The 27,602-nt window shown below is 35.1% G+C and overlaps 2 protein-coding genes across 2 annotated transcripts in view; one reads left to right on the top strand and one right to left on the bottom strand.

Annotated features, from left to right (window-relative positions):
* Window positions 1–27,602, top strand: part of CENPP (centromere protein P) — a gene marked incomplete at its 3' end in the record, with an annotated part of 145,552 nt that overhangs the window by 64,121 nt on the left and 53,829 nt on the right. The gene's annotated exons all lie outside the window — the stretch shown is intronic.
* ASPN (asporin) lies at window positions 1,024–10,303 on the bottom strand (the record flags this gene model as incomplete). The annotated part of the gene is made up of 7 exons (XM_080625418.1): window positions 1,024–1,221; window positions 1,988–2,126; window positions 3,687–3,780; window positions 5,952–6,062; window positions 6,404–6,617; window positions 8,519–8,631; window positions 10,054–10,303. The coding sequence occupies 7 exons, from the start codon at window positions 10,301–10,303 to the stop codon at window positions 1,024–1,026; spliced, it is 1,119 nt and encodes a 372-aa protein (XP_080481544.1).

The raw sequence follows: 27,602 nt of genomic DNA, 5'->3' as shown, positions 1-27,602 counted from the left end.
ATACAAATGCAAGTATTTTTTAAATTTATTTAATTTATTTTGAATCCTAATGGCAAATATACACTAAATAGATATTTAAAATACCCCTTTTATACAGTACTGTCAGTATTGAGAATTCTAGGTGCTGACCTACGTAAGAAGTCAGTTGAGTTCCAGCTATCTGCTTGCATTCAGCAATTTTAAGGTACTTATGTTAATGAGGGATTCTTAACCTGTGCGATGTCAATTATAGAAGAGGAAAAAAAATAAAAGGAAAACCATGATTACTATTGTTGTAGATAAAAGAAAATGTTTGTGCTAGCCTAAAAGGGAGTTTAATAATCGTTCCTATTAAGCTTAAAGCATATGATAAATCTTGAATCCTTCTTTTTCAAAGTTCTGAATGCATCAAATTGCATTAATAGCAAAGCACTGAAGAGCATTTCCCTCTTAAAGTTGCAAGAAGAAATAACCAAAAGCTTTCAGATGTTTTTTTGTGTATTATTTCTTGATATGAAACCTACCTTTATCTCACTTACTATGTTTTCATTAGGGACAAAAGACCTCACAATATCGTACCTTTTTATTGCATCTTTGCTGATTATCAAAAATGGCACAAGAACTTGTCCTTGATGTCCAGTAATTTCTTTTTGCAACTTCTCTTACAATGCTTTTTGGCAGATGAAAATTCGTTACTATGGACAAAGTCACTTCCACTTGATTTTTAGAATCTATTTAAAAGAAAGAATATGTCAAAACGATGTGATTTAAGTAAAGAATTTGACATCTATAATAGGAAACATCAAATACAGTTTCCAGTTTCAAGAGTCCTTACATAAGATATAAAGGCTTTTGTTTAAATTATTCAAATGTAGATTGAACATGGATCCTACTAACATTTTTCATCTAATTCGTTATCTCTGAATTAGTAAATACATTGTAAACTGGTTAAATAGTGTAAAATTGGCATTTTTCTGCAAATTTCAAGTATTGTAGAACTGATTTGGACAAGTTGTTTTATGAAATAAATGACCAACTTCTCTGTCACTTGAGGAAGTTTCCGAGTTGCACACTGTTTCTGGCTAAAATGCAACGGAAAGTTGAAGGCTGAACCTCCCAGTACTTTACAGGATTATTGAAGAGGCTTATGCCACTGTATAATGCTTTCTTCTTTCTTCTTCCTGTTGGACAGAAATCATTCGCTCCCAGTTTCGCAATATGATTAGAATGGAGGAAAACTACCTGCAGTAATAAGAAACAGTAAAATAAAATAATTAGTATGTAAATGAGAAAAATACCTAAACATTCATTGGCATATGTAGAGGTAACTGAGGTTTGCAGTAAGATTAGTTGGATACAGGCCTTAATAGTAATAGGAATTAAAAATTTGTGTTAAATATTAACAAATATTTACCTCCTGACACAAAACAAGTGTTTTGTAGTCTCTCCCGCAAAACAAGTTATATTTTATCAGTGTGTTGTCAGAATAATTGAACTCTATTCTTATGGAACATTCTCCTAAAATGTAGTTTATATTCTCTTATAGTAAAAATTGTATTCTCTCATAATAAATATTACATTTTACCAAAATGTAAATCTTCAGAGTTTTAATAATTTTTTAAAAGTAGTCTCTAGAAAAGTTGATATTGGAAGATTTGCTGGTATGGTTTTAATTGCCGTTTCAGAATCTGGGAAATAAATATCTTTTGAAAGTGTTTTATTGCAGAATTTTTCTAGTTCTAAATACAAATTTAAAATTTTATCATTTCAGCCTAATGAATAATTTACTTTGGATTTAAGATTTTTCAGCATGGGAATGGAAAAATTTCCACTCTGGCTTGCTAATGCCAGATTATATATAATGATATAATAATAATTATATAATAAACCTGTAGCAAACAAATATATGTAACAATTATACTTTTGAGTTATGTCCTAATCAGCATGGTGGTGTAAAAGTCAAACAACTCATAACAACCAGAACTTTCTATTAAGTTTAGTATATGACCTGTAGATATTTCAGTTCAGGTAATCCAGGAGGAACTTTCTTGAGCTTATTTTTTTCGAGATGGATTTCACGTATGCTTGGTATGTTGGCAAAACTTCCATTTTCCACATCTTTGATTTTATTATTCCCAAGTCCAAGCCTAGAAATAGTAGAAGAAATATTTAATTAAAGACCAATTGAGATTCACAACATCACTAAAAAGCATAAACATACTTTGGTTTTTGGGTTGGTGTTTTTTTGGTGGCTTTTTGTTTGTCAGTTTGTTTTGGGGATTTTTTTTGGGGGGTGGGTTTGTTTTTTGAGGGTTTTTTTAAGTTTGAAATATGTAGGAGTAAACATAGGGGACAAAAAGTATTGGGAAGAGTTGGTGAAATCTTGCCTCTGATAGAAAAAAACCCACCACTGATCTATCGAACTTTTTTCTTCTTAATTCAGTCTGCACTTAAAGGACAGCAGCTAGCCTGATGAGAGCAACTGTCTGGTTTTGCATGCAGTTTTTCTACTTTTAGTGGCAAGAGTTAAAATGATAAACATCAACCAATCTGCTTGTAAAAGAAATTGTGCCATTTTATCAAGTAGTGTAATCTCACAGTAACAGAAAGTGGTGTGCTAATAAACAGCCAAAGAAGAGCAAGTCTTATAAAGAAGCAGTTATAGCTTAGTCAAAAACTTTGTCTTTAAAAATAAGCAGGACTACCTTTTTCCTACTTCCACATTTTCCTTAATTTAGGCTTTGGTTAGATTCTTTTTTTTTCGCTATGACATTTCAGCCTGTGTTGCTTGAAAGATGATTCAGGAGGTGGATGTGCATGTCAGTTTGGAATTGCTCTTTCCACTTGACCTGCCATCCTCTGTTTGTCCTTTCTTTCTTAATTTTTTCAAAAACTGAAGTTGGTATCTAAAAGCAGCTCAGCAGTTCCTCTTTCATAGTCGTTTGTTACCAAATTAAAAATTCACTGCTGCTCAGCCATATTTTCAAAGTAGTTAACTGAGCTTTACAGAACAAACTTCCTTTTTTTGCCCTACATCAGTGATACATTCCTCCATGTATGGAGTGTTTCTTTCCAGTATACTGAGGCTTTCTCTAGAATTAAAAACCTATTATGACTCCTAAATCCTATCAATTTAGTTGCAAGGAAGGCATTCTCTTCCCAAAACAAGTCTGTTGGCATTGCTGTATATGTCATTCTGGGGGGTGACTTGTGAGGTAAGTAACCAAAGAGTTAAAATGCCTGGGCCTGGTAGGGAGCAGCCTAGAGAAGACCACAGACTACTGTTGATAAATAATATGACCACAAAGATTCATATATTCTGAGTATGAGAAATACAGGCAATGCTTAATTGAGGCATATTACTACTAGCACATTAAGAGACATTACGTGAAAGACGTGTTTTATTACACAACACCTAGGTGCCATGAGGTAAGAATTGACAATAATTACATTTTGTAATGAGATGCTGTTCTTCACATACACTTTTACTGAGAACTGTAGGCAAGAGGTGTAGTAACAAGGCTAATGTTTGGGGAGGGAGTGGCTTTTTTTTTGTTTGTTTTTAAAGTTTGGTCTTATTTACAGCAGTCCTTAGTAAAACACTTAAATTTCTAAATTCTCTTTTCTCCCATTAGCAAGTATCAAATAGGAGATCCTGCCATGTCTGACCTTTAATCAAAGAAAAGCATTCTGCCTGTGAGTTTTACCTTTGAAGATCTTTATACCGGTTAAAATCTTCAATTTCAATTGCTGTGATCTTATTGTCATCTAAATGAAGTTCCAGTAGACTGGAGGGCAGTCCTGGTGAAAAACAAATGCAGTATGAGAAAAGTAAGACAACTTATTTTTGTTGGAATGTTTATTATGTTCCAAGCAACTTCTTTCCTTTGTGTTTAGTATTGGATGAAGAATTTGGGGGGGGGGTGAGGTGGGGGGGGAGGGTGATGGTGTCTGTATGAAAGAAATGGGTATTGGATACGAGTATGTTACTTAAAAAAAATAATAAAACTTATCAACATAATTTGATTTAAAATAGTAATCTTGAAAAAAATTAAGATGTGAAGGAACATATGCTAAAGTTAAGAATTCAGGGTTCTAGAATTTGATACAATTTTGCTAGCTTGCTTTATAACAGCTTTCCGTAAACTTTTGGTTAAGCTGTTAAAGATGTAAATTGTATGTTATATGCAATTATCTAACTGTTGGTAGTCCAAATACTGCTCCTATGGAACCAGTTTTTGGATATGTATTTTCTTGCACACAGTGTAACAACTGTGTAATTATAAGTTCCAAACTGTGCTATTATAAGTTCTGAAGATGTGATGTGGGAGGAAAGCTTTTGGAATTCTCTAAGGAAAATCAAATATTCCGTATGTTCTTCCCTGTGCCAGTATGTGGAGTGTTTTCTCACATGGTACCAAATGGTCCCAATTCAGAACTGTCAGTGAGTGGACTGGGAGGAGAAGACTCTTTTTTACAACATGCTTTTAGTGAAGGCAGAGAAAGACATTCACAAGTTTGAATTTGGATTTGCTTATCTTATGTTCAGTTTTACCAGCATATGTCTAGATGGCACCCTGACACCAAGCAAGAGAAACCACGCTTGTGTTACTAATCTGGCTGAGGAGAGTACTGCTCACATTGCCCTTGTTATTTGTTGTAGCCTCACAACACCGAAGTGGTGTGCTTTAGTCTTATTTTTGTGCCAGTGGCTGTGTTATGGTGCTTATTCGTTTGGGCTTTTTTCCACTTTAAATTCCAGCTTACAATTCCCCTGCGTGCTGCTTAGAAAGACAAAATAGGAATAATTTTATCTTTGGTGGGGTTTTTTTGATGCTAAGTGACAGGAGACACTGTTATGATGATAGTAGAAGAAAGTCTTTTTGTGTATGTTGGGGTGTGTTACCATAAGCAGACAGATAGTTTCTGATCTTAAAATTATCTGAGCAATTAATGTGATTTGCTTGTGTTGTTTTTTTTTTTTTCCTTGTTGTTTTTTGTTTTGTTTGCTTGGCTTGGTTTTTGGGGTTTTTGTTTGTTTGGTTGGTTGGTTTTTGCTTGGCTTTTTTTTTTTTTTTTTGTATTCTCTTCCACAGGATGCTTTTGTATTATATATATAAGAAGAGATTAAATTTAATAAGAAACAAGTTCTTTATCTGAATGATCCCAAAATCATTATCTCAGGGGCCAGTATTTAGTTTCCTTGTAACCTGATGAATGATATAACACAAATCATAGGCTGGTTTGGATTGGAAGGGATCTTAAAATTCATCCAGTTCCAACCATCTGCCATGGGCAGGGACACCTTCCACTAGAGCAGATTGCTCAAAGCCCCATCTTTTTTCCTTCCTTTTTTTTTCATAGCTAGTATTTTTGAGCAGTTGAAATTAGCAGGTAAATTTTACTTAGCAAGACCTCATCAAAAGATGTATAAAATGCTGTGTTGGGGTTTGCATTATGGTGGTCATATTGCAAAGCATATTTGAGCTACAGTCTCACTTGAAACATTCAAAATTCAAGTTAGAAATTTTAAATGCATAAAGAAAGTGAGAATTCTGTATCTCTGATGACCCCTTATGATCAAATATTCAGGGGGTTTATCCTTTCTTTGCAAGGATTTGTGAGAGGCTAATGTAGACGATGTGAAGTGACATCTAACTATGATTTACTTCACATTGCTTCTTCTGAAAAGTCTCTGGATGTTAGGGGAGTGGACCTCTTAAGGCTGGAAAGCAAGTGTGTGTGCACTGCTTGTGTGACTGTGCATGTGCCTGCACATGTGTGCACACTTTTTGGATGTAGAATTGGATTCCAAGTAGAGAAAGGAAAATAAAGTAGGAAGTGATTTGATAGAAATAAAAAATACCGTACAGAATTTATGAACATTTTAGTGATCATATAGATGTCGAAGCATTTTATTTAGGAGTGTAGTGCTATGGGTAAAATAGAACAGGTAAAACAAAGCAGCATACCTTTAGGAATTGAAGTTAATTTCGCTTCTGCAATTCTGATATGATAGATATTTACTCCTTCAAAAGCCCCTGGCTCTATTCCATCATTGTTAAGAGGATTTGCGCTCATTTCTGTCCAAGGGAAAAAGAAAAAAGGAGTCTTTATGGCATAGGATTTCTATGTATGTTTGACTACATTATAAACATCTGATTTCATTTTATTTCTGACTTCTGATGTTCTAAGCATTAATTAATATTTAGCTTGGATTACCTATTCTGAGGGGTGGAAGTTACCTCTTTCAGTTGAAGAAAGGCCGTGAGGTTACATAGTAATTAAATCATGGAAGATCACTTCCACAGCTTGGAGATCTCTTAAAGAGAAAGTTGCACACTGGAAATGGTTGAATGAAAACTACATATAGTATGTTACAGTTTTGATAAAGACATTTTCTTTTCTACTTAATTGGAATTACCTAAAACATGCAGAGACTTCATTCCTTTAAATGCATCCTTGTGGATTTTCTTAACCTTATTAGCATGGATTCTGAGCTCTGCTAACGTATTTGGTAGATTTGTTGGAATCTTGGTTAGCTGGTTGTGAGACAAATACAATCGTCGTAGCTTCTTTGTTGGTTGAAAGGCTTTTGGATGGATCTTGGTTATTTTATTGTTGTTCAAAGCCAGTGCCTATGAGAGATGGGAAGAGAAATAAAAAAAAAAAAATTTTATGCATGATCATTGACTATGAATTTTAAGTCATCAATTTGATTATATAATTTTAAAATTAAGTATTTTAAATATTTTATTTTTCCATCATACCAAACATTAGCACTTACGGCTTTTGAAATGCACTTTGGGCATTTCAAATGATTGGGGGGGGGGGGCAGGGGGAGGGAAGAGCATGAAAGCTGGAGCATCAACTAGAAGGTAGAGAAGAACTAGTCACAGCTGACAAGGTGCCGGTGGGCAATGAGAAGAACTGGCAAAAAAAAGTTTGTCATCATATATTTTGTAGGATTATGTCAGGATTATATTCTGTTGATGATGTTCCTTAATGCAGACAGATTCTCAAAACTCAGAATTCCATCTCTTATTTCAGCATAATACTGCAAAACAACAGGGTTTTAATCTGAATTTCCTTAATGTCTGTATATGACTTAGACTCACATGAATTTGTATCTTATTTGCCATAATTTCTCAACTTCTGGACTTAAGTCTCTTCTGTACAGTACACTAGTCCTTTTTTTGGGACAGTTACTTGTTCTTGGCTGCTGTGTTTTATCAGAGAACTTGTAACGAGTTACTACAGACAACAAAATATGATTTATCTGAGATTATTTTGCATGTCAAATCACATCTTTGCATTTCCATACCTGGACTAATAAATGTTGTTCTTTTTTTTACTTCTTTGAGCTGTTGGTAAGTCTCTGCTTTCTGAAATTGGGGCGGGGGGGGAGGGAGGGGGAAGTAAAGTGAAACAGAATTAATTTTTTTTTTCCCCTGGAAAAATGAGGATAGCTTAAGGAAATAAACAGGAAATCCTCCTTCCTAATCCAAGTTGCCATCTGTTCCTTTGCTAAATAGACTAGTACTCAGACAAGATGTACAAAGTAAACTTTGCTTTCAGTAAAAATTTTGTTAGGTCTTGCCACAAATTAGCTGATGAGAAAAATCAAAACAGCTCGAAGTTTGTAGTCATCACATAATTAAATGGTGACTCTACTGTATAATGTGGTGATTGCTAATGTAGTCCAGTGTCTTTCTCAGTGACTGGAGGTTAGTTTCTATAAGATCTTTTATACCGAACATAAACCACTGTTAGTGTGTTTACCCCTGACTTGCTGGTAAGACCATTTATACCCAGACATGAGACACTTGAGGGGAGCGGAAACTTCGTTGCAAACTGTGAATTTATACAGTTCCTATGTTTTCTATCCTATGTTAGCCCATAATGATTAAGAAGCTGATTCTGAGATGCTTAGATCTGGTAAATTTTCAGTTCTTGCTCAGAAACCAAACATGACTGACCAGAAGTTGGTTTTATTGTGGTGTGTTTCATGTCTTCCTAATGAGGTAGAAAATGTCATTAACTTGCTGTAACTTGTGGAACAGATTTGTCATTCTTACAAAAAAAGGTTTTTAAATTGTCAGTATTTTTTCGTACTGGATTTAGAGTGACATCCTATGGAGATAAGTGTTCCAGAACAGATTTAATATTCCTTTCCAAGCCTCTGAGATTCCCTGATTTTCTTTCATGATAAAAAAAAAAAAATCATTATAGTGTTATTGTGTACTGTAAATGTTTAGATTTATCAGTTGCCAGTTATTCTAAACCTGTCTCTGCATGCTAAGGAGTGAAGAAATCTGGAGTATCTTTTTGGTACATTTCCTGGATGTTGTAGGAAGTGGCATAGTTCTTACAGCTCAAAGAAATTTGCTTCTTGCTAGGTGGGAGCAGTCAAATATGCAGGCATTAGACTGTATTTTTATGGCTATTACTGGAGAAGAAAAAAAAAACGTATTTTAAAAGTATCAGAATATTTTGTGTTGCTAAATAGGATTTTAAACTTGGAAAATAGCAAGCTTACATAAAGTGACGAGAGTCCTTGGAGATCGTTTTCCTTGACCTCTTTAATTTTGTTGTTCTGAAGGTCAATCATACGTGTGTCTGGTGGAATGTTGCGAGGTATTGATGTCAAACCTGTTGAAGTATGTGACAGAAACATTATGTGCCTGTACCTAAGTCCAAAGAAATTAACTGCTAAACACCAAAACACAGTTGTTGATGATTATGATGGGAAAGAAAATACAAAGTGTCATAAAGCAAAAGATAGGAGAGAATATTTGATAATGAGAAAAACTAATTATGTGAGAATGTACGATAAAAATGTGTGGGTAGTTTCAGGAGGAACTGCTTCTGCCCCTGACCATGAAAATCTTGAAGGGGGGTGGTCATTGCAGGTTCTTTACATCCATGAAATGTGTGAGCTCAGAACACAGGTTGTTCTACAGGGAAACTGGTGTATTATAAAGTCTCTGGAGAAAGCGGCCTGTGGAGAAGCCGGGGCTGTGGTTCTCTGTTGAGGAGCAGGGCTATTGCAGTGGCTTTAAGGGATTTCTGCTCAGTGCTTAACTGCTCCTTTCCACTCCTGCACTGCCCTATCCCATCATACTGGCAGGGTTGCAGGTCATGTCTGCAAAATGTGTTCTTGGTAGCAACCAGCAGCTAGTAATTAACTACCAGTTGAATAAATCCCTCAGTCCAGTTCACTGTTGAGTTACAAAACCACTTCAGTTTATGCCATCTGAGATCCTGAATCAGCAGGAAACTAGCAAGGGATAGTAACTTTTTTTTGCAGTGGAAAAGCTGATGCATCAAATGCTACATGCTGGTCCAATTGATCAACAATTATGTTTTAATTAATATGTTACAGTTATTTAAAGATGAAGTCTGTTTATAGGGGGTTTTTTTCCATGTGAACTTAAGTAAAGCAGCTTGCAATCTAAACTAGATGTAATGATCACAGTTTATTTTTGTCAGAAAAGTTTATTTTCATTCCTTAATAGTGACACATTAAAAAAACCCAAACAAACAAAACCCCAAACGAGCAATTTATACCTTCAGTCAATGTTTCTAAGATATGAGGAGCCTAGGATTGAGTTTAAGCTGGTGGCAGAGCTGTGATGAGAATGAATGTCATTGTTATTGTGCAAGTGACAGGAGCATAGACCTTTGATTACTTTGGATCATGGGGAAAATTCAATGAACACCAATTCAAATTGTCACAATTAATAATGAGTTTGTATTTAGGGACTAATATATATATGCAATGGTGACAGCAGCAGATTTGCCTGCGGTTAAAATGGTTTTACTTGTGATGTTTTTTCCCATTCACTGGGAAAACATTCATGTTGTGAAAAGTGCTGGGCACAGATTAGTTGCTGGGCACGAGTTGGGTCTGGTTTGCAAGCCTAATTGACAAAATGTAAGCTCCTTTAGAAAATTACTGTTGCAGGAATATAAGAATGTAGGTGATTTATGGAGCTGTAGGAGTCACCTTTTAAAAAACGAATCCTCCAAAGGAGGGTCCAGTGGAGAACAGACACACAACTTCATTCTTACCTAGGTCAGAGCAATGGACAACTCTCACATAGCACTGGCATCCAAAGGGGCATACTGGGAATAAATCAAAAGGAATCAGTGGTATAATTGGTTCACTGGTTGGGAATAGAGAATTGTTGTCATCGTCGTCATCATCATCATCTTCTTCCATATCTTGGAGCATCATATTCTTTAGTGTAAAATATGAAGGACCAATGAGAGGTTTGGCAGAGCACAAAGCCAAGAAGAGGAGGAGTGTGTATTCTTTCATATCTTCTTAATCAGGATAGCCAATCTTAGAGAGGAAAACAAACAAACAAAACACTCAAACACAAGAATCAGTGAATGTGAAACTGCAAATAAAAGGTATTGAACTATTCATCCACTGCTACAGCCTCTGGTCCTGAGAATTGGTCTGTTATGAATATTAAGGTTTAATCAGTATATGAAGGATGGTGATTATAAAAAAAGTCTTTAAAATGTAAATCATTATTATAAATTATATAATAATAAAATATTTAATGACATTCATTAGACATTAATGTCATATCAGCATTTTTTAGTTGAGCCTAAAAAAAATAGTATCATCTTTTGCTTCATAGCTTGCAGGTGTAATTTTTGTAGTAAATTTTACCAGACCTTGGAAGTGGATATCATTTATTCATTCTTGATGAAAAAAAAAAATTAATGTGATGCATGGACACATGTGCATTGCTTGCATCTAGAAAACTGAGAGATACTTGATTAGCAATGCAGAAAATGCTCTCATCAGGATACAACCTAAACACGTGTTGTCCTGTTCCCTGAACACTTCTAAGTAAACTTTTATTCTGCCCTTACAAGCTGTGGCTGCGCCATCCCTGGAAGTATCCAAGGCCACATTGGACAGGGCTTGGAGAAGCCTGACCTAGTGTAAGATGTCTAGGGGAAGGGGTTGGAACTGGATGAGCTTTAAGGTCCCTTCCAACCCAAACCAGTCTGTGATTCTATTCACTGTCCCTGGAAGTGTTAAAAAAAGGGTGTAGATGAGGCCCTCAGTGACATGCTTAATTGTGGACTTGGCAGTCCTGGGATAACAGGTAGACTTGCTTGATCTTAAAGGTCTTATCCAGCCTGATTCTATGATTAATCTGGAAAAACAGAGTTTTCAGTCCTGACAACAGCTTTCCCATTTCCTAGTGTTCCGTTTATTACTGCTATTGATAGGTCACCTTTGTATGGAAGCACATTTGCATTGGCTTTTATTTGAGAAGGACTCTTTTCTCTGACAGGGGCTTATGAATCCATGTGCTTTGAAATCAGTAACTTAAATTGCACCTAGAAAAGGACTGGAAGCCAGTACATTTGAATGCCTACTTTTTCAATAGAAGTGGGGTTTTTTTCTGACATAGCTTTGTTGTCATGAGGCCTGTACATGACAGCTAGGCCAGCTGATAGGAGATAATTATGTGTCATGCTTGAATTTACTGCCGTAAGCCCCATCAGCTTTCTAGATTATCTATAACTTAGAAGTATCTTTTTTGTGTAATCAAAGGTACTTTGGTCTGGAAGACAGAAAGGTGCTGGATCAGCTAGAGCACCTTCAAAGTAGAAAACCCCATGTCTTTTTCCTGAAGTTACTGAGAAGAGTACACAAGTTACAAAGGACTTACAAAGTAAATTTGTATTTAGAAAAAAAGGACTGATTCTGCCTCATTACAGCTGTTCATTCAATTTAATTCAATTCTGCTTCTCAGAGTTCTAATTTTACCAGATTTCTTCTAGCCACACCTGCCTGGGAAAACCAGGAGTCCAGTTTTTAATTACAGTAAAGTGTATTGCCTGAGTAATGGTGATGAATCATAGAATAGTATGGGTTGGAAGGGACCCCTAGATATTTTCTACATGCTCTGGTGTTATTCTAAAGATTACTTTAGTGACCAAATACTCCTATAAAATTAGATGCAAGGGAAGACAGACTTACCACAGGATGTTTTGCTACTCTGTGAGAAAAGACTGTAAATTCAGTGCTCAGCTCTGCCTTGTTCCCCTCTGAAGCCAAATTTGGGATATTGTTTAGATACTACAGTTTGCTGTGCAAACCAACAGGAGCTGCTGTAAATTTTATTATGTAAATCCTGTTTATAAAAATGTTTCTATTTAGGCTATCATAGACCTCTTCAGGGAAATACTAAATGGATGTCAGTTCTTGTTTGATCACCTAATTAAATTTTGCTGATCTGTTTATGGCTGAAAAATGTCTTTACGTAGGCATTTTTTCTCTGGTCTCAGTTGCAGGAAAAGGAGTGCTCTGGTTTGTATAAGGTTGTTGGCTTATTCAAAATTCTGAGGTTTTGTTTGCATTGTTTTTTTCCGTACAAGGTCATTTTGATGTTTCTTATATATGGTTCTTAACAGCACTAAAATGCTGTGTATACATACAGTGCTGCTACTGTAACTGTGTGTGGTTCAGGGTGTATAAAAAGTAAAAAGATAACAGTATATAGATTAGGCTCTCAAAAAAAGAATGCTGTGACTCCTTCCCCCCAAATGTGTCTGACAACAGAACACTAGTATACTTTGTACCTTGCAGGTATACAGAGTTTTGTTAACAGTCAGTTAACTTCTGTTTGTGATAGGCGCTAGATGTATAGTGTTACTGCATCTAAAAGATAATCTTCCATGTACATTCCTGAAATGCTTTTCTGGATCTGGTGCTAGAAAGTTGTCCTATGAAACAATTTAAAAATCTGTTTCCACACTTGCAACTGTAGTAAGTGATTGCATATTTCAGATATTTAAAAAACTAGTTATTGTTTCAAACTGTGGAAAAGTTGAGGCTGATTGGAGTAGTGGCCAATTTGAACTCTTGAAAAACATGCATTGTTCACAAATGGTTCTAGAAAAGTAATGTAATGTTGAAATATGTCATTGATGACATACTAGTCCTTTGAGAGAAACATCTTGAAAGCAAGTCACTTTACAAAAGGAAACCTGATTTGTGAAATAAATAAAATTAAATATATATATATATTTTTATATATAGGCTTTGTTCTTGGGGGTGGTAATCAAGTTTGACTCCAGGTTTGCATTGGCCAAAGAATGGATTCCAAAGAACTGGAGTTTATGGAGGTTCTAAAGTTTTTTTTTCCTGGATAAGTTTTTGAGTTTCCCAGTAAATAGATGTTGATATGTCTCTGTGGGAATGCTCTGACTTTGCAGCTCATCTCAAAGAACTCATAAAAGATTTCTGCATGCTTACACTTCAAGAGTAAGAGAACGAAAAGAAAATGAAGGCCTCAAGTCCAAAATACTAGTGATCTTTCTGGAAATACTTTAGTTATTGTATCATGAGAATGTTATTAAATAATTGTTTCAGAAAGTACAGTTTGTGAATACAGGTGTACTAATGGTCCACTACTGCCACTTGAAGCTGGTTCTACACCTAGGGACATACTTCATTTCTCTCATACCAGCTCTTCCAATCAGGCTGTTTGCTGAACTGATGGAGCTCACTAAACCAGCATAAAACTAATGTGAGCAAGAAAAAAACGCAACACGTTCTTTCTGGGCGAATAAACTGAATCAATCTTGGGTATCAGATCCAGCACAAAGGAATGGGTGGAACAGCCTGGTTTAGGAGGACAGAACAGTGAAGGGAAAGAGAGGGAAGGACAAGGGGTGGGACAGCTATTCTTGGCATATGCAAGCTGTTAGGCTCAGGTGTTCTCTTTAATAAAACCTTAAACAGATAATTGTTGCTTGAACAGAGTCTGGCCTTCTCCCTTCTCATTTTTAGAGACCGGAACATGGAAGATGAGTTTGAGAAGGTGTTGGGAATTCAAGGGTGGCTTATATGCTTCTTCATGACATTTTCTTTATAACAATCCTACCTTCTCTTTCAGTAGAAAGAGCTACCAAACAGCACCTTTTCACTGAAAGACTAGCCACTGCAAAGTGAGATAGCTGAATGTGGAGAGTATACATTATATGTACAGATGTTGTAAGGCTGACTTTCTTTCCTGAAGTATGACACTTCAGGAAATACGACTTCAGAATTTAGTGAATCCTAAATTCACTGTGCTGATTGTTTGGGACATACTTACCCTTAACTAATATGGTGGTCTTTACCAAAACCTGTATTGCCAAACAGCATGTGGAACATAGGAACTTTTTATGTATTAGTTTAGGGTAAATGTGCAATAGTTCTGTGATGTGAAAATTCTCAACACTAATTATGGAAAGAGAAACACGTTCTGTGAGGGTAGAAGTTGTATTGTTAGTATAGGATGTGTACATAAAAAAAACCCTCAACAAAACAGATCAAGTCTAGATTTGTTGGCAGTAGCATGCCAGTCTTGCGGCGTGTGGTCTTTGTTGTCTTACCAGTTATGACACTGAAGGAGTTAATAGATAAAGTTTTCAGACTTAAAAAATACTCTATATTTAGAAATAACCTCTGTTACCGGTGCACCGGGGCGAATTTCCTATGAAAAATTTCTGAATTTCTGAAAAGGAAATGTTTAAATGACACAGTGGTGGTCTTTATAGAGGCAACGAAAAGTCTGTGTTCATTAATAACACAAACCGTTGCCCCATGCACAGATTTTGTCCAAAGAAAGGCAAGACCATTGCTGTTTTTAAAGCTGTGTTTAAAAATAGTTCTGGTTCTATTAGTCATTGTCCCATTCCAGAAATAAAAGGAGTTTATGTTTAACTCTTTGTCTACTCTATTGATTTACTTAAATTGCTAAAGAAAAACAGGAGGAAATGTTTGGGTTAGTAAGATTACTGAGGAAATTATTCTGTCCTGAGAAATAGTCTAATATTGAAGTTACGTGATATGATAATTAATAGCATGTTTATAAAGTAAGTTATGTTTAGAGAGTATTTACTTTCTGGAAAATTGCTTGTCTCTTGTGTATTACTGAATATGATCTATGAGCATTTTAAGGGTGTAGCTTGTTTACAGTTCACTCTTCCATGTGTCATTTTTAATTACTTTGTACATAGCTACTTAAAAAACCAAACAAACATTGTGAATACCAAATAACGGAAAGTTAACACAGAATTGTAACTGTAAGAACAATTGTAGGATAGATTTTCATAGACTGTAATAACTGAGGAAAAAGTTTTGTCAGTTGTTACATCTTTCTGACAAGTCTTTTATAGTTAAATAATCCACTTTACCCTTTTATTGCTTTGCAGCTCAGATGTAGTAAATACAGAATTATTTCAGCTCGAAAGTTGATTTTCAAATGCTCTATAAACATAAAGTGGTGCTTCTAACTCTAAATTGCCTGACATTATTAATCTGCAAATAGTGATTGGCAGCCTGTTTCTTAATTCTTTATTGTTATTTATATAGAATAGGTATTCAAACTGGACATACCTTGCAAGTTGGGTAGTTCTTCAGGAAGCACTGTGATAATCCACCTGAGATCTTTATGTTCAGTTATTTCTTATTAAAAAATAAAATAAAACAACAACAAAAAAAATGAAGTTAAGCTGAATTCTGTGAAATGGAAAGTAAATACAAAGAAAAATTCCACTTCCAAACTTCTTGATCCTCCTGGCACTGTGAGTGATACCAGAGTAAAGTGCTGCTTCAGATTAGCCCATCTTAGTACTGAAAATAATGTTAAGATGACTTGTTACCACTCATATGTTTTTCATCACTGCCTGTATTGCAGCCAGAACTTCTGGCTTAACTCTAGACGTCTAGTGGAGGACTTAATGAAACCTGTAGTTTAATAATAGTTGACATCAGACCACTGGAAGTACAGAGAGGACCATTTCAGGTTATTCCTGCTATGAAATCACACTTATTTATGACTTCATTAGCTGTTATTCTTTAAAAAGTATGATGTGAATAAACATGTAAAACCTTAGCCAGTGGCAGAGTAAATGAATAGCCTGTAGTGATCAGTATGTTGTCAAACCTTTCTAATTAGGACTTTGTGTCGTTAGACATAAATCCTACCTCTTGCTTTCAATAGGCAACTATCTGGCTGTGGAAAATGGTTTAAGATTGTAAAATGTAGATCAGATTTTATTAGTCAATATAGTTAATTTTTCTTTCTTGTGCATCAGAAATAAAGCCTATCTGTTATTTAAAACAGATATAATTGCAATATTCTGTGGTAAGGATTGAAGTTGTGAACTTAAAGTCTTGTTACATAGTTTGTACTGACAAAAAATTTCTACAAAGTTAGAAACTAGGTTATTCTTTGTTTACCATACATATGCTGCCTATTTAAGTATGCTTCAAAAATGTGTGGCTAATTGACTTTACCTAAAGCAAGTTTCATAATTTTATAATTAAATATAATTTACAACATAATTAAACAGCTTGTGTCTTTATGTGTCAAGCCAATGCCATGAACATCTACTTCATCTGTTTCTTCAATAAGCTGCTTTCTATGCTAACAATTTGGTCTTGCTGTGGAGAAATAGCCTGGAAATTTTCTTTATTAATTTATTTAAATATACATGTAAGGTGGTCCTGTTGGCAAAAGTTGCATATCAGTTACTTGGCTACTGTTCATTTCTTAAGGGAGAAAAAGATACTATGCCAAAAAATCAACCTTTGGTGCTCTCTTAGCAAACAAGATAAGGCTTGTGTTACCTGCTGCATTGGTTTTGCTTGAGTTCCAGTTCCAGTACGATAGATGAATAATGATAGAAATTCTCCCTATCACTTCTCCCAAGGAATGAAATAACAGTTTCAAAAGCAATCACATTCCCACACAACAATCTGAAGGATGATTTTAAACTTTTTTGAAATCTCCAATTGCGTATATCTGCAATCTCTTGCTTGTATTTAGAAACCCAAGCTTCCTAAGCAGACACTCCCCTGTGTTTTATAATAGCTTGGTTTGGATGCATTTACTTGAGCAAATTACTATTAAATCACTCTTTAAAAGAAAAAACCCAACATTTTCTTGGCTATTTTATAAAAGAGAGCATGGCTTAAGACTTGTGATAGAAATGCACTGATTTATTTTCACTTCTTTCAATAGTAAAGTGTTGAATCAGCAATTTCAGTGATCCTGGTTTTGCAGCAATGTTCCCTGTTTCTGATGTTTAGCAACATCTCGGTTTTGGATGAATGCTTTTTTTAAATTATTACTTAATCTTTTTAGTTGATCCTGATGGTAGGAACATATCCTTATGTGTATAGAGTTTGTCATAGCTGCACTACATAAAGAAGCTGACATTGTGGAGTGGTAGTAGCTGGCAAAGATGTAACCATCTTATCTTATAAAGGATTATCCATGTATTTTATACAATATATAGCATCAGTATATTAGAAATAAATATTGCTTACATTGACATGCTGTTCTTGTAATGAAAGTGTTTAATATATCAAGATACAGATTTAGTATTTTGATTATGAGCATAATTGCATCCTAAAATAGAATATCCAGAAGTCACCTTTTCAGATTTCTTGACTACCACATTCTGAACTTTAGATTTTCACCATTGATAGCAATACTAAAACCTAAAATTGGCCTGTGGTTCTCAATCTAGTTTACAAGCCTGTTCTTTTAAACATTTTCAGCATATTTCCAATTCACTGAAAGCTAACTATTATTGGCAAATTCCCCTCCAGGATCATTCTTTCCAGTATACTTTTAATTTTTGGACCCAAAATCATTGCATGAGCCAGCATAGTAAGGGCAGCTATAAAGTCCTGAATGCAAATTGGTTTGTGAAAATGAAGGAGCTGATGCTAGGGTACTTGGGTCAATGTTCCTCTCACCTCTTGGGGTAAAACCGCAGTAGAAGCTGTAGCAGCTGCTCAAAGGCTGTAATTGCAGCTTTTTTTGAGGTAGGGTCCAACTCTGCTTTCTTGGCTGAGTTGTAAAGTAATTGATTCAAGATGATACAGTTGAAGATGTCATTAAAAGAAAAACATTATACCTTATTGCATGAGCTGTTTCATTAATAGTGAGATTTTGTTTTCAAATAGCCTTCTAGAAAAATGCATCTGTGTCATGATTGTGATGTTGGGGTCTAAATTAAGAGAAATATTTTCAAAATGGAAATCTGAAGGCATTTCCTTGCAAGCAGGTGTATGTGTGTTTTCGTCAAGATTATATGAGGTCAAACTGTTTGCTTAGACCTTTTCCATGATTTCTGTTTCTGCCAGTGAAAGAATCGGTTGAAAATTAAAATTTTATCTTGCCTTAAAATACATATATAACTCTTTTGAGTAGTGGAGATGAAATTCTGACACATAGTATAGGAATATATCCAGCATGTTGTGGTTCAGAATACTGTCTTTCACTATGGTAGAAAATGCAACTTAATACAAATTGGATGCTGTTTTATATTTAATATTATCACATCACTGATATAAAATGCTCTCTTGATTTCTTTACTGAAAATTACTATATTTCTGTTTGTGCAGGAAAGTGTAGCTGCCATATGTGGCCAGTGCTTTACACTGAAATCTCCTTTTTAAGCTGATCTTGTGTACACTTGTTATTGTAAGGCAAACTAAGTATTTTCTTCTTTTTCTAGTGCTGTTTATAAATGTGGTTTACATAAAGTGATGAATCTAACATCAACTGCACAAAGCTGTCTTGGAGACTGCCCATCACATTTTAATAACATGACATATTCTTTTTATGCTCACAGCCAGTCCATGTGGAGCGCAGTCACATATTTTGATTTTAGCTAAGTTTTGGCTCTTCTGAAGTAGAACTATACCATTTAAGGAAGCTGAGTATAGAAAAACTATTCTTTTGTTTCTGTTGTTCATCTTGAGTCTTCAGTATTTCTGTGTTAAATATATAAAATAATCATTAGAATTTGTTATGATGAATGAATCAACTTTTATGTGTTAGTAGATGCCTACTTTTTCTCATATATTTGGCAGCTGGCTTAGAAACTTCAACAAAATATGCTGTTTCGTTTTGCAGTCAGTCCTTTAGTCTGTGGCATTATTAGCAGTATGCCAATATTGAAGAGCAATTCATAGGTCACGGTATGAAGAGATCATGCACAAAAAGAGCTATAGAGTCAAGTATGCCTATACATGCATCCGTGTGATTGTCAGGCTTATATGTTTTATATGTGCAAGAATGCTGCAATCTGGAATGCCTAGAGAGGTGACCTGGAGAAGCATCATGGTTTCCTGGAAAGACAGACCTTACTTTTCACCCTTGCAGATCATTTGTGTTGTCTTAGGAGAGTAAGTTAAATTTGTTTACCTCAGGCTACAGGTTAATACAGATTTCTCTGTGTGGGAATGTCAACTTAAGAAGCCTCCAGCTAGCTTTCCCACCTTGATTCCCGTCTCCTTGGTCCTGTAAAAAGGCTTGTGCTCTTAACTGGATCAGAAGATGCCTCTACCTAAAAAACAACCTGCTTGATGAATTAAGGTCTTGAAAAGGTTTTGGTTTCTGTATGTGTCAATTGTTAGTCTTGCTTTTGATGCTACTTAACAAGTTTAGATAATGTTACATGTCATTTTTGTGGAATATGGGTATTTATCTTCCTTACAGACATTGGAAACACCAGACATTCTTGCATGAAAAATGGAACAGTAGTTAAAATGAAAATCTCTGAAACCATTGCCAAACTACTGAATCACTCTGACAATAAGTAATAAAGGAAACTTTTCTGTTTTGGAATACAAGCTGGACTGGGCACAACATTTCCTCACAGAGTATCAAGCATTCACTGTGCCAAAGTTTAACAATTTAAAACAAAGTAAACAACAAAAGCCTGATCCTCTGCAAATGATGGTTATTTTCCATTTTTCACTGTTTTAGAAGACAGTATTAATAATATGGAAGTTTAAATGAAGTTTTTTATACAGAGTCTTTTGCTAGGTTCATATTATTCAGCACTTAAAGGCAACATTTAAAGTGGTAATTGTCACCAATTTCCATTGAGATGGTACTTACCAGAAAAAGGAAACATGGCCATGCAGTCCTTTGTATTCCAGAAAAAATGAAATAAACTATTCAAAGTATGCTAGGCTGCCAAGATAATCTAACTTAATTTGGTATTATGTTTTTTCTTAGTTTTACTTATCAACAAAAGTAATTTGCATTACATTAGAAATTCAGAGATCCAAAAAAAGATGACTTTGACTCAGTTTGTGATAAACTGTTAGAAATGGAAGCAGTAAATATGACACAGCAGAGAACTGACTACAGTTTGCACTCCTATGTCTAAGGAAGAACATGGGTCTGTAAATATTTGCATGTATGTTGAACATATACTGGATTGTAGATGGAAAAAGTAACTATATTTCTAGGAAGATCTCCAAACTGTTTGCAAGTTTCGAAACACACAATTTGTAACTTCAGTATAATCAAAATTAAAACTTCCAGAAGCATTACTAACAAAAAGAAGGATATTATCTCAGTAAGAAGATTTCCCTACCATATGAATTAACTTAGCGCTCATTCTCAGGTGCATGTTTTGTTCCTGGGAATTTCATCAGTGGGTCTAATTTCTGTCTCATGGACACAGTAGCAGTGTTTCTGTCATGCAAGATAATACTAAGTGTATCAGGCGACTTCTGAAAAAGTTTGCTTTAATTGTAGTTGGCTATTGCTGTTGTAGTTTTAATATTTTTTCTCATAATTATGCCATTATCAAATTATAACTATTGTGTGCAGAGGGGAGATTTAGATTAGATTCTAGGAAGAAGCTCTTCACTGTGAGGATGGTGACACACTGGTACAGGTTGCCCAGAGAAATGGTAAATGCCCCATCCCTGGCAGTGTTCAAGGCCAGGTTTGACGGGGCTTTGAGCAACCTAGTCTAGTGGAAGATGTTCCTGCCTGTGGCAGCGGCTTGGAACTAGATGAGCGTTAAGGTCCATTCCAATCCAAACCAGTCTGTGATTCTTCATTTTTTGCCAAGTTTGCAGTTTAAAAAAGGGAAAAATTTGAGTACGTATCATATAGTGCTTTGCTGGTTTTTAACATTGGTTCTTTCTTCATTTCATCTGTAGGGGAAAACACTATAAATAGCAGTGTGTTGTCTGTTTTTTCAGGAGTGAAAATATGTTGAGGTTCTGCAGTGTTTGTACTAGTTGTGCTTGTGTACTAATAAACGAACCTCACGCGTGTAAAGTAATAAACATATTTTTGGCATTTATTGCTCTGTAGGTATATGGTATTCAAAAAGCTGAATTTGCTGCAGCCTCAAGCAAATAGGGTTGCTTTGATTTAGGCAGCAAAGGCCCGTGGCTGATTGAATCCACGTGTGAGCTCAGTCTCACTTGCCATCCATTGCACATGCAGTGATGTTGTGTGGTAAGTGGTACAGCAGAGCTGACCAGAAAATGAAAGAAACTGGAAGATTAAAACCTCTAAACTAAGCTAAAAGACTACATAGAAACCAGCAGAGACAGTAGAACTGTCTGACAGGTATCCTAATATACTATTTTCAAAGGTATTTGTTTGGAAATGTGGGATCATATGAGTTGTTTGGTTCCCTGGACAGTTTTGCACTGCTTTTTATCATACAGAAATTCACTAGATGATAGAAGTTACTTTTGCCACTCAGTGGAAATACTTACATAAATTGAAAGAAAACATATGTCATAATTGCATATGAACTTGCGGTATGGAAAATGTGATCTTTGTAGAACAATTTGTAAAGCAAAGGCTATTATTTTTTTTCTTGAACACTTATATTCCACAAAGAGTGATTTCCGTTTGGCTTGTCTGTGGCTGTACAAAGTAGCTTTGACTTTAGAAAGAAAGCTTACTTACCAATGTATAGCTATGATTTTTGTTAAACAAGCAAACAACATCTTTGGTAATCTGTCAGCGTATGATTCATAATGCAACTATACTCTTGTTTTATGGTTTTAATAACCATTATTATAACTTCCTTATATTTTACAATTAATGTAGAAGATTCCTGTCTCCTCACATAAAACCATGGCCTGTTCTTTGCTCAAAAGACTGGAAAGAAATTGAATTCAGCTAAAATGGAGAATTAATCCATGTTTCTTTCATTTAAGGTTTTACCAGAGGCTATCAAAATAACCTTCAAAATAAATACAGAATATAGGAAATATGGATCTATTTGAACCCATATGTCATCAAGAAAAAGACTAATTATTTTGCCTTTTCCAATGAAAAAACTAGGTTAGCACAAAAACAGTGAGTGGGTGGCAGGTTCAAACCAAAGGGAAGTACTTCATTAAACATTTGTAGTTGAGCTGTGGAAATGTGCAAGAAAGTGTAGTAGATTTTAATGTTTTACCTAGACCCAAAAAGTAATTTGTCTAATTGAAAGAGGAAAAGTTTTGCTTCCTGAGTTCTTTGTTATGAAAGCCCAAGTATGCTGGACATAAAATGAAAAAGGAGTTCTCCCCGGAAGAATAAGCTTTACTGAAGAAGTTCGGAACTGTCTTGGAATAGAAGAAAGCAAGCAATATATATTTATAAAGGGTAGTAATTTACAAAGGGTTAGGAAACATGAAATATTCACAAGGGCAGTCAGTCCCTAACTGTGATGGTTTTTAAGGAACAGAATGTATGAAGCCAGAGGGTGAAATGTAATGGCATAGCCAACTCTCAGCTTTTGGAAGAAATTGTTGTGAAAAAAATGAAGTAAATTTTAATCCTTTTTTCCTAATTTTAATCCTTTAAAAATGCTATTACATAATTCATTTAGAAGATTCTTGTCTTGGTTGATAGTGTTGTTAAATATCTAATATTTCCACAGCTGTGTTCAGTATTACTCCTTTGAGAAAAATATCTGCCTTGTGGAAAAAATAAGTCAGATTATATATTTTTGCTAGGAATTGCTATCATATGAAAAGTTCCCACAGAAAAACATAGATTAATTTTAGTACAGCTACACGCAAAACCTACAGTTTTCTGTATATATATATGCATAATGCTGCACATCTGGAATAGAAGTTCTTTTCTCTTAATCAACAAAGCAGTTTCAAAGTACTTTGTAGATAACAGTACATTATTAGCTGGTCTTATTAACTCAGTTTATCAAAGTTATGTTTATATAAACTACAGTCTAAATCAAAAGCTATGAATTAGGCAAAAGTTTGCATTTACTAACTGTGTGGAGATCTGTATCTGTGCAAAGAATTAAACACAAAAGAAATGGAAATTCTACCAAACTATGGAAATTGTTTACTTGGTGGCTGTAGGAAATTCCTTACATAAAAGACTACTAAAGAAGAAATTGCAAGGTAAATGCTTTTTAAGATGAACACTTTAAATAATACAGCTGTTAATGCTTAAATTCACTTGGAAATTTAAACCCTTGAAAAAAATCCATGTAATTAATGGACTTGGAATGGCTCAAGCAGAGTGAAAGGATATAATTTTGGGGAATTCACTCAGCTCTTCAGTATTTGTTTACATGTAGAGACTACAGACAACATTTGTGTCTACTGTGGCTGGCAAACTCACAGAAGTGGAGATGAGGCAAGGATATCACTGGCTTTTATGGGAAAAGCAGATAGTTAAGCCTTTGTATTTCCCAAGCACCAAGTAATTTTTTGAGCCCAGCATAACAGTTATTGGACTGTAGGATAATTAAGGAATGTTCAGGCATTTTCCCCTTGCTCCTAATATCCAGCATAGTTCGCATATTTTTACCCTCCCAAAGAAATTAATGTTTATGAGGGAACCTGCAATCTAGGGAACATAAAAAAGCTTTCTTTTTTCTGGAGATTAATATGATTTTCCAATTAGTTGTAGTACACAGGACTTCCCCAGGCTGAAAAAAATTACAATTTCTGAATATGGAGCTTTGAAATCAATGCCCCAAGTAAACCTCATTACCCATAGAACTAGAATCATAGAATAGTTAGGCTTGGAAAGGACCTTAAGATCATCTAGTTCCAGCCCTCTGCCATGACCTCACACTATACCATGTCACCCAACACTCTGTCAAGCCTTACTTTGAACACTGCCAGGTACTGGAGCATTTATCACTTCTTTGGGCATCTTGTTCCAGTGCCTCACCACCCTCAGATGAAAATGTGAAAATAAGTAAAAATGAGCTTAAGGGGGAGCTCTCCAGATTGCCATTTGTAGGCATCAGTGAAAGTCAGACCTATAGAAAATACAGATCAAATTTTACTTTTATAGTGAGTGACTGAAACAGATTCATGTAAGCTATATGGGTTCAAAGAATAGTACTCGGCTACTGGGAAATGACAGAAGGTAAAGTTATCATCAGCCTCTAGCCCACTGTTCAAGTGAGATTCCCCTTTGTATCTTTTAGAATCCTGAGAAACTCGGTTCATTGGTGGGAATTTTTAATAGACATGAATGACTACAGAGAAGAGGCAATCGTGTATTGCTCTGAGAAACCTCATAGCAATGACCAGATTGTGTATTGGGAAATGTTATGAGCTTATTCACAGCCTGCTAACATACACTCTTAATGGAATGTGGAAAATTATGTTCAGCAGCCATGTTCATAATTCAACGAATTATGTTCAGGCAGGGCCATGTGTAAAGTACATAACAGCATAAAAACAGCTGTACTGAATCAGATCAGAGCCCGTCTAGTCCAGTTCCCTGTCTTTGACAGTGACCAAAAATAGTTCCACAGAGAAAGGGCATTGCTGTTTATAGTGTTCCTTTGCTTTTAGTTTCCTTGAAGCAAAATAAAACTGTGGGGTTTAAAACAGCTGTTTCATTTAGTTTTGAGATTCGCCCTGAGGTAGTTTAGCTTTTTTATGCCTTTCCTTTTAAGACTGATCAAATATTATCCATTTTAGATAAGGATATTTGTTGTGTGAAAAAGTTGATACCATAATGCTCGCAAGTCTGTTGGTTTAGTTTTGCTTTACTAACTCAAGTATTTCAGTATCATCAAAGGGGTGATAATTTACCATTAATTGTTTTTTGGTGTGATTAAAAATGTTTTATTCAGTAAGGTCTTTCAGGGGTGCACAATGTATGTGAATGTTTTCCCAAAGATAATTTAATGACATAGTAACTGTTGCAACTTGTTCATCTTACCTCATATATAATGGAAGGTGTTTATGAAAAGTTCTGTTTGATATTCACTTCTTAAAATGAAAAGATAAAAACAATGCTAAGTCTTTATGACTCTGTCCTGATAGAATTTTAATGTGGAACAGGGTGTCTGTTAACAATGAACATTACATGTGTAATGACACTTTCTAATGTGGATATTGGGAACGTTTTTCATCACAGACAGGGTAATCAGGTATTGAAACAGGCTTCCTATGGAAGTTGTGGAATCACCGTTCCTGGAAGTGTTCAAACACCGTGTAGGTGAGACCCTCAGTGATATAGTTTAGTGGTGGTCTTGTCAGGCCTGGAGTAATGGTTGGCCTTGATGATCTCAAAGGTCTTTTCCAACCTAGTTGATCCTATGATTAAAGCAATGTGTTTCCATTGAATGTCATCATAGCAGTTGTAACAAAATTCTTAAAATTATGCTTGCTTGCGTATAGCTGCTCAATGCCTGAATCAGTATAAAAATTTGAGTAATATTTTATTATGAAAATAAAAAAGTAAGTTCATTTTGATTGTATGATCATTTCTTAATGTGGAAAACGAGATCTGTTTAGTACATTTTAGAGAGTTTTAAGTGACATCTTCACTACTTTTAGATGGAAAAAGTGTTCCAACATTTTTCCACAGTATTTTGGGCCTTGCAACTGTACAGAACTTATTGACATCATAACTCAGAGCTCTTATTTCCTGTTTGCTGTTTTTTCCCCATTTAAAATGGTTTTCAGTTTGCCAAGAAAAGTAAAATTAAAGCCTTTCCCCTTGAAATAGAGAGTTTGGGATTTGCTATAATAGAAGGGTAACGTTACTAAATTAGCAATAGCAGTGATCTCTCTCCTTTGTTCATTAGAATACAGGGATGTATGTCTACTGAATAAGTCAAACATATTATTATGAACTAATTTTTTGGGTGACTGTTTATACCTATTTCACTTTTCAAAAGAGACTGTTATACAGGGTTTGTTCCAAATGAGTGTAGGTTACATGGTTGGCTGCTGTTTCCAGGCCGCAAAATCTTTAAAAGCTTCCTTCATGCAAAACCAGCTTTCAGAGTAAGTTTCTTTAAAAACGTGCACTCTTTCCAAAGTAGACTTCACCTCTGTGGTTGGGACATTCTGCAAGATGGTCATAGTATGGTTCTGACCCCCTTTAAGTGTGTGATTTGACTTGAATTTTGGTCTTCCAAAACTTGATAGATAACTTGAGGAAGGAGTGGTTGTCTAAAAGTTGTAACACATGTGGGTACTTTACATTAGTTGTTGCTTTCTGCATTTATACAGGAGTGACCCTTTGTTGGTGGTTTTAGGCTGTAAACCCAAAGAAAGCGTAGACAGGTCCTGGTTGTTACTTTCTTAAGTGCCTGCACTTACAAATGAGTAGAGATTTTGAAGCTTACTTAAGGAAGCTTCAAACTTCCAGAGCATCAGATATTGTATTGGTCTACAAATTTATGATCTTGAGGCTTCTTCTCCGAGAATTGGTTTTCATACAGAAGGTCATCAGGCTCATTGTATAAGATTATTTTGCTGATTTTTTTTTTTGTATTTCTCATATTTCACTGTCTGTAGTCTTGTGTTCTCCAAAAATTATGTACATTAGAATATAAAGATAGTACTTAAATTAGGAAGTGTTTTCTCATGAGAGTTTCAACTAGTTAATATTTGTATTACTATACAACAAAAATTATAAATGATTATTTTGTTGCTGGGTTATAACTCTTCATAAAGCTGTGATTTGCAAGAGATCTTAAAAGTCTATTGATTTCTTTCAGTAGGACAGTGACCAAATTGTTCATAAAGAATTAAAATCATGCTTCCCAGTCCTGATTTTTTTTCCTATTGAATGCTAAGAGGATTTTTGCAGTAAACACAAGCATGGTGCATGTTTCAGAATCAACTTTCAGAAATGGTATCAACCACTCTCTATAGTGTTACATAGAAGAGGATTCATTGGGTGAAATTTGCTTTGTTGCCTTGGGTGACTAGATAACTAATGTTCACACTTCAAATCCTTTGGGGGCAAAGCTGAGTGATTTGTAGCTTTGGCATGAGAGGATCTCTGCAAAGTGGGAAAGGGTGTATACTGTGAGCTTTTCTATTAATATGGTGATAACCACAGGATGTCTCTATTATGTTTGAGTTTATAATGGGACCTACCTGAAGGATTTAGCAGGTCTAGTCCAAATTCTTATGTATGATGCATGAGCCAACAATGCAAATCAGAACTTAGAAACCAAACACAATGTCTAATATTCCAGAATTCCTCTTATGCCACAAAGTATGGTGATTCTGGGATTTCTGTGGCTGTTGAATCCTAACCTTTGTTATTCTGGGTCTCTTAGTGACTTTAAAATAACTTACTTTCTTATAGTTTCAAAATTTACCTTACATCTTTGTATTCAGATATATTTACCTTTCATTTGTCTCCAGTTGAAATACTAAAGAAGATTTATTCAGGTTTTTGCCTTACTGTAAGTTATACTTTCTTCTCTGAAATGGTTAAAAAAATCTGTTAGAACATTGTCTTAGCAGTTTGCAGCTTGGTCTGTCTTGAATTTATCAAAATACAATATGTGAATACAAA

Source organism: Psittacula echo (assembly GCF_963264785.1).
Source record: "Psittacula echo genome assembly, chromosome: 9".
NCBI classification, from domain to species: Eukaryota; Metazoa; Chordata; class Aves; order Psittaciformes; family Psittacidae; genus Psittacula; species Psittacula echo.
This window is presented reverse-complemented; position numbering and strand designations above follow the sequence as displayed.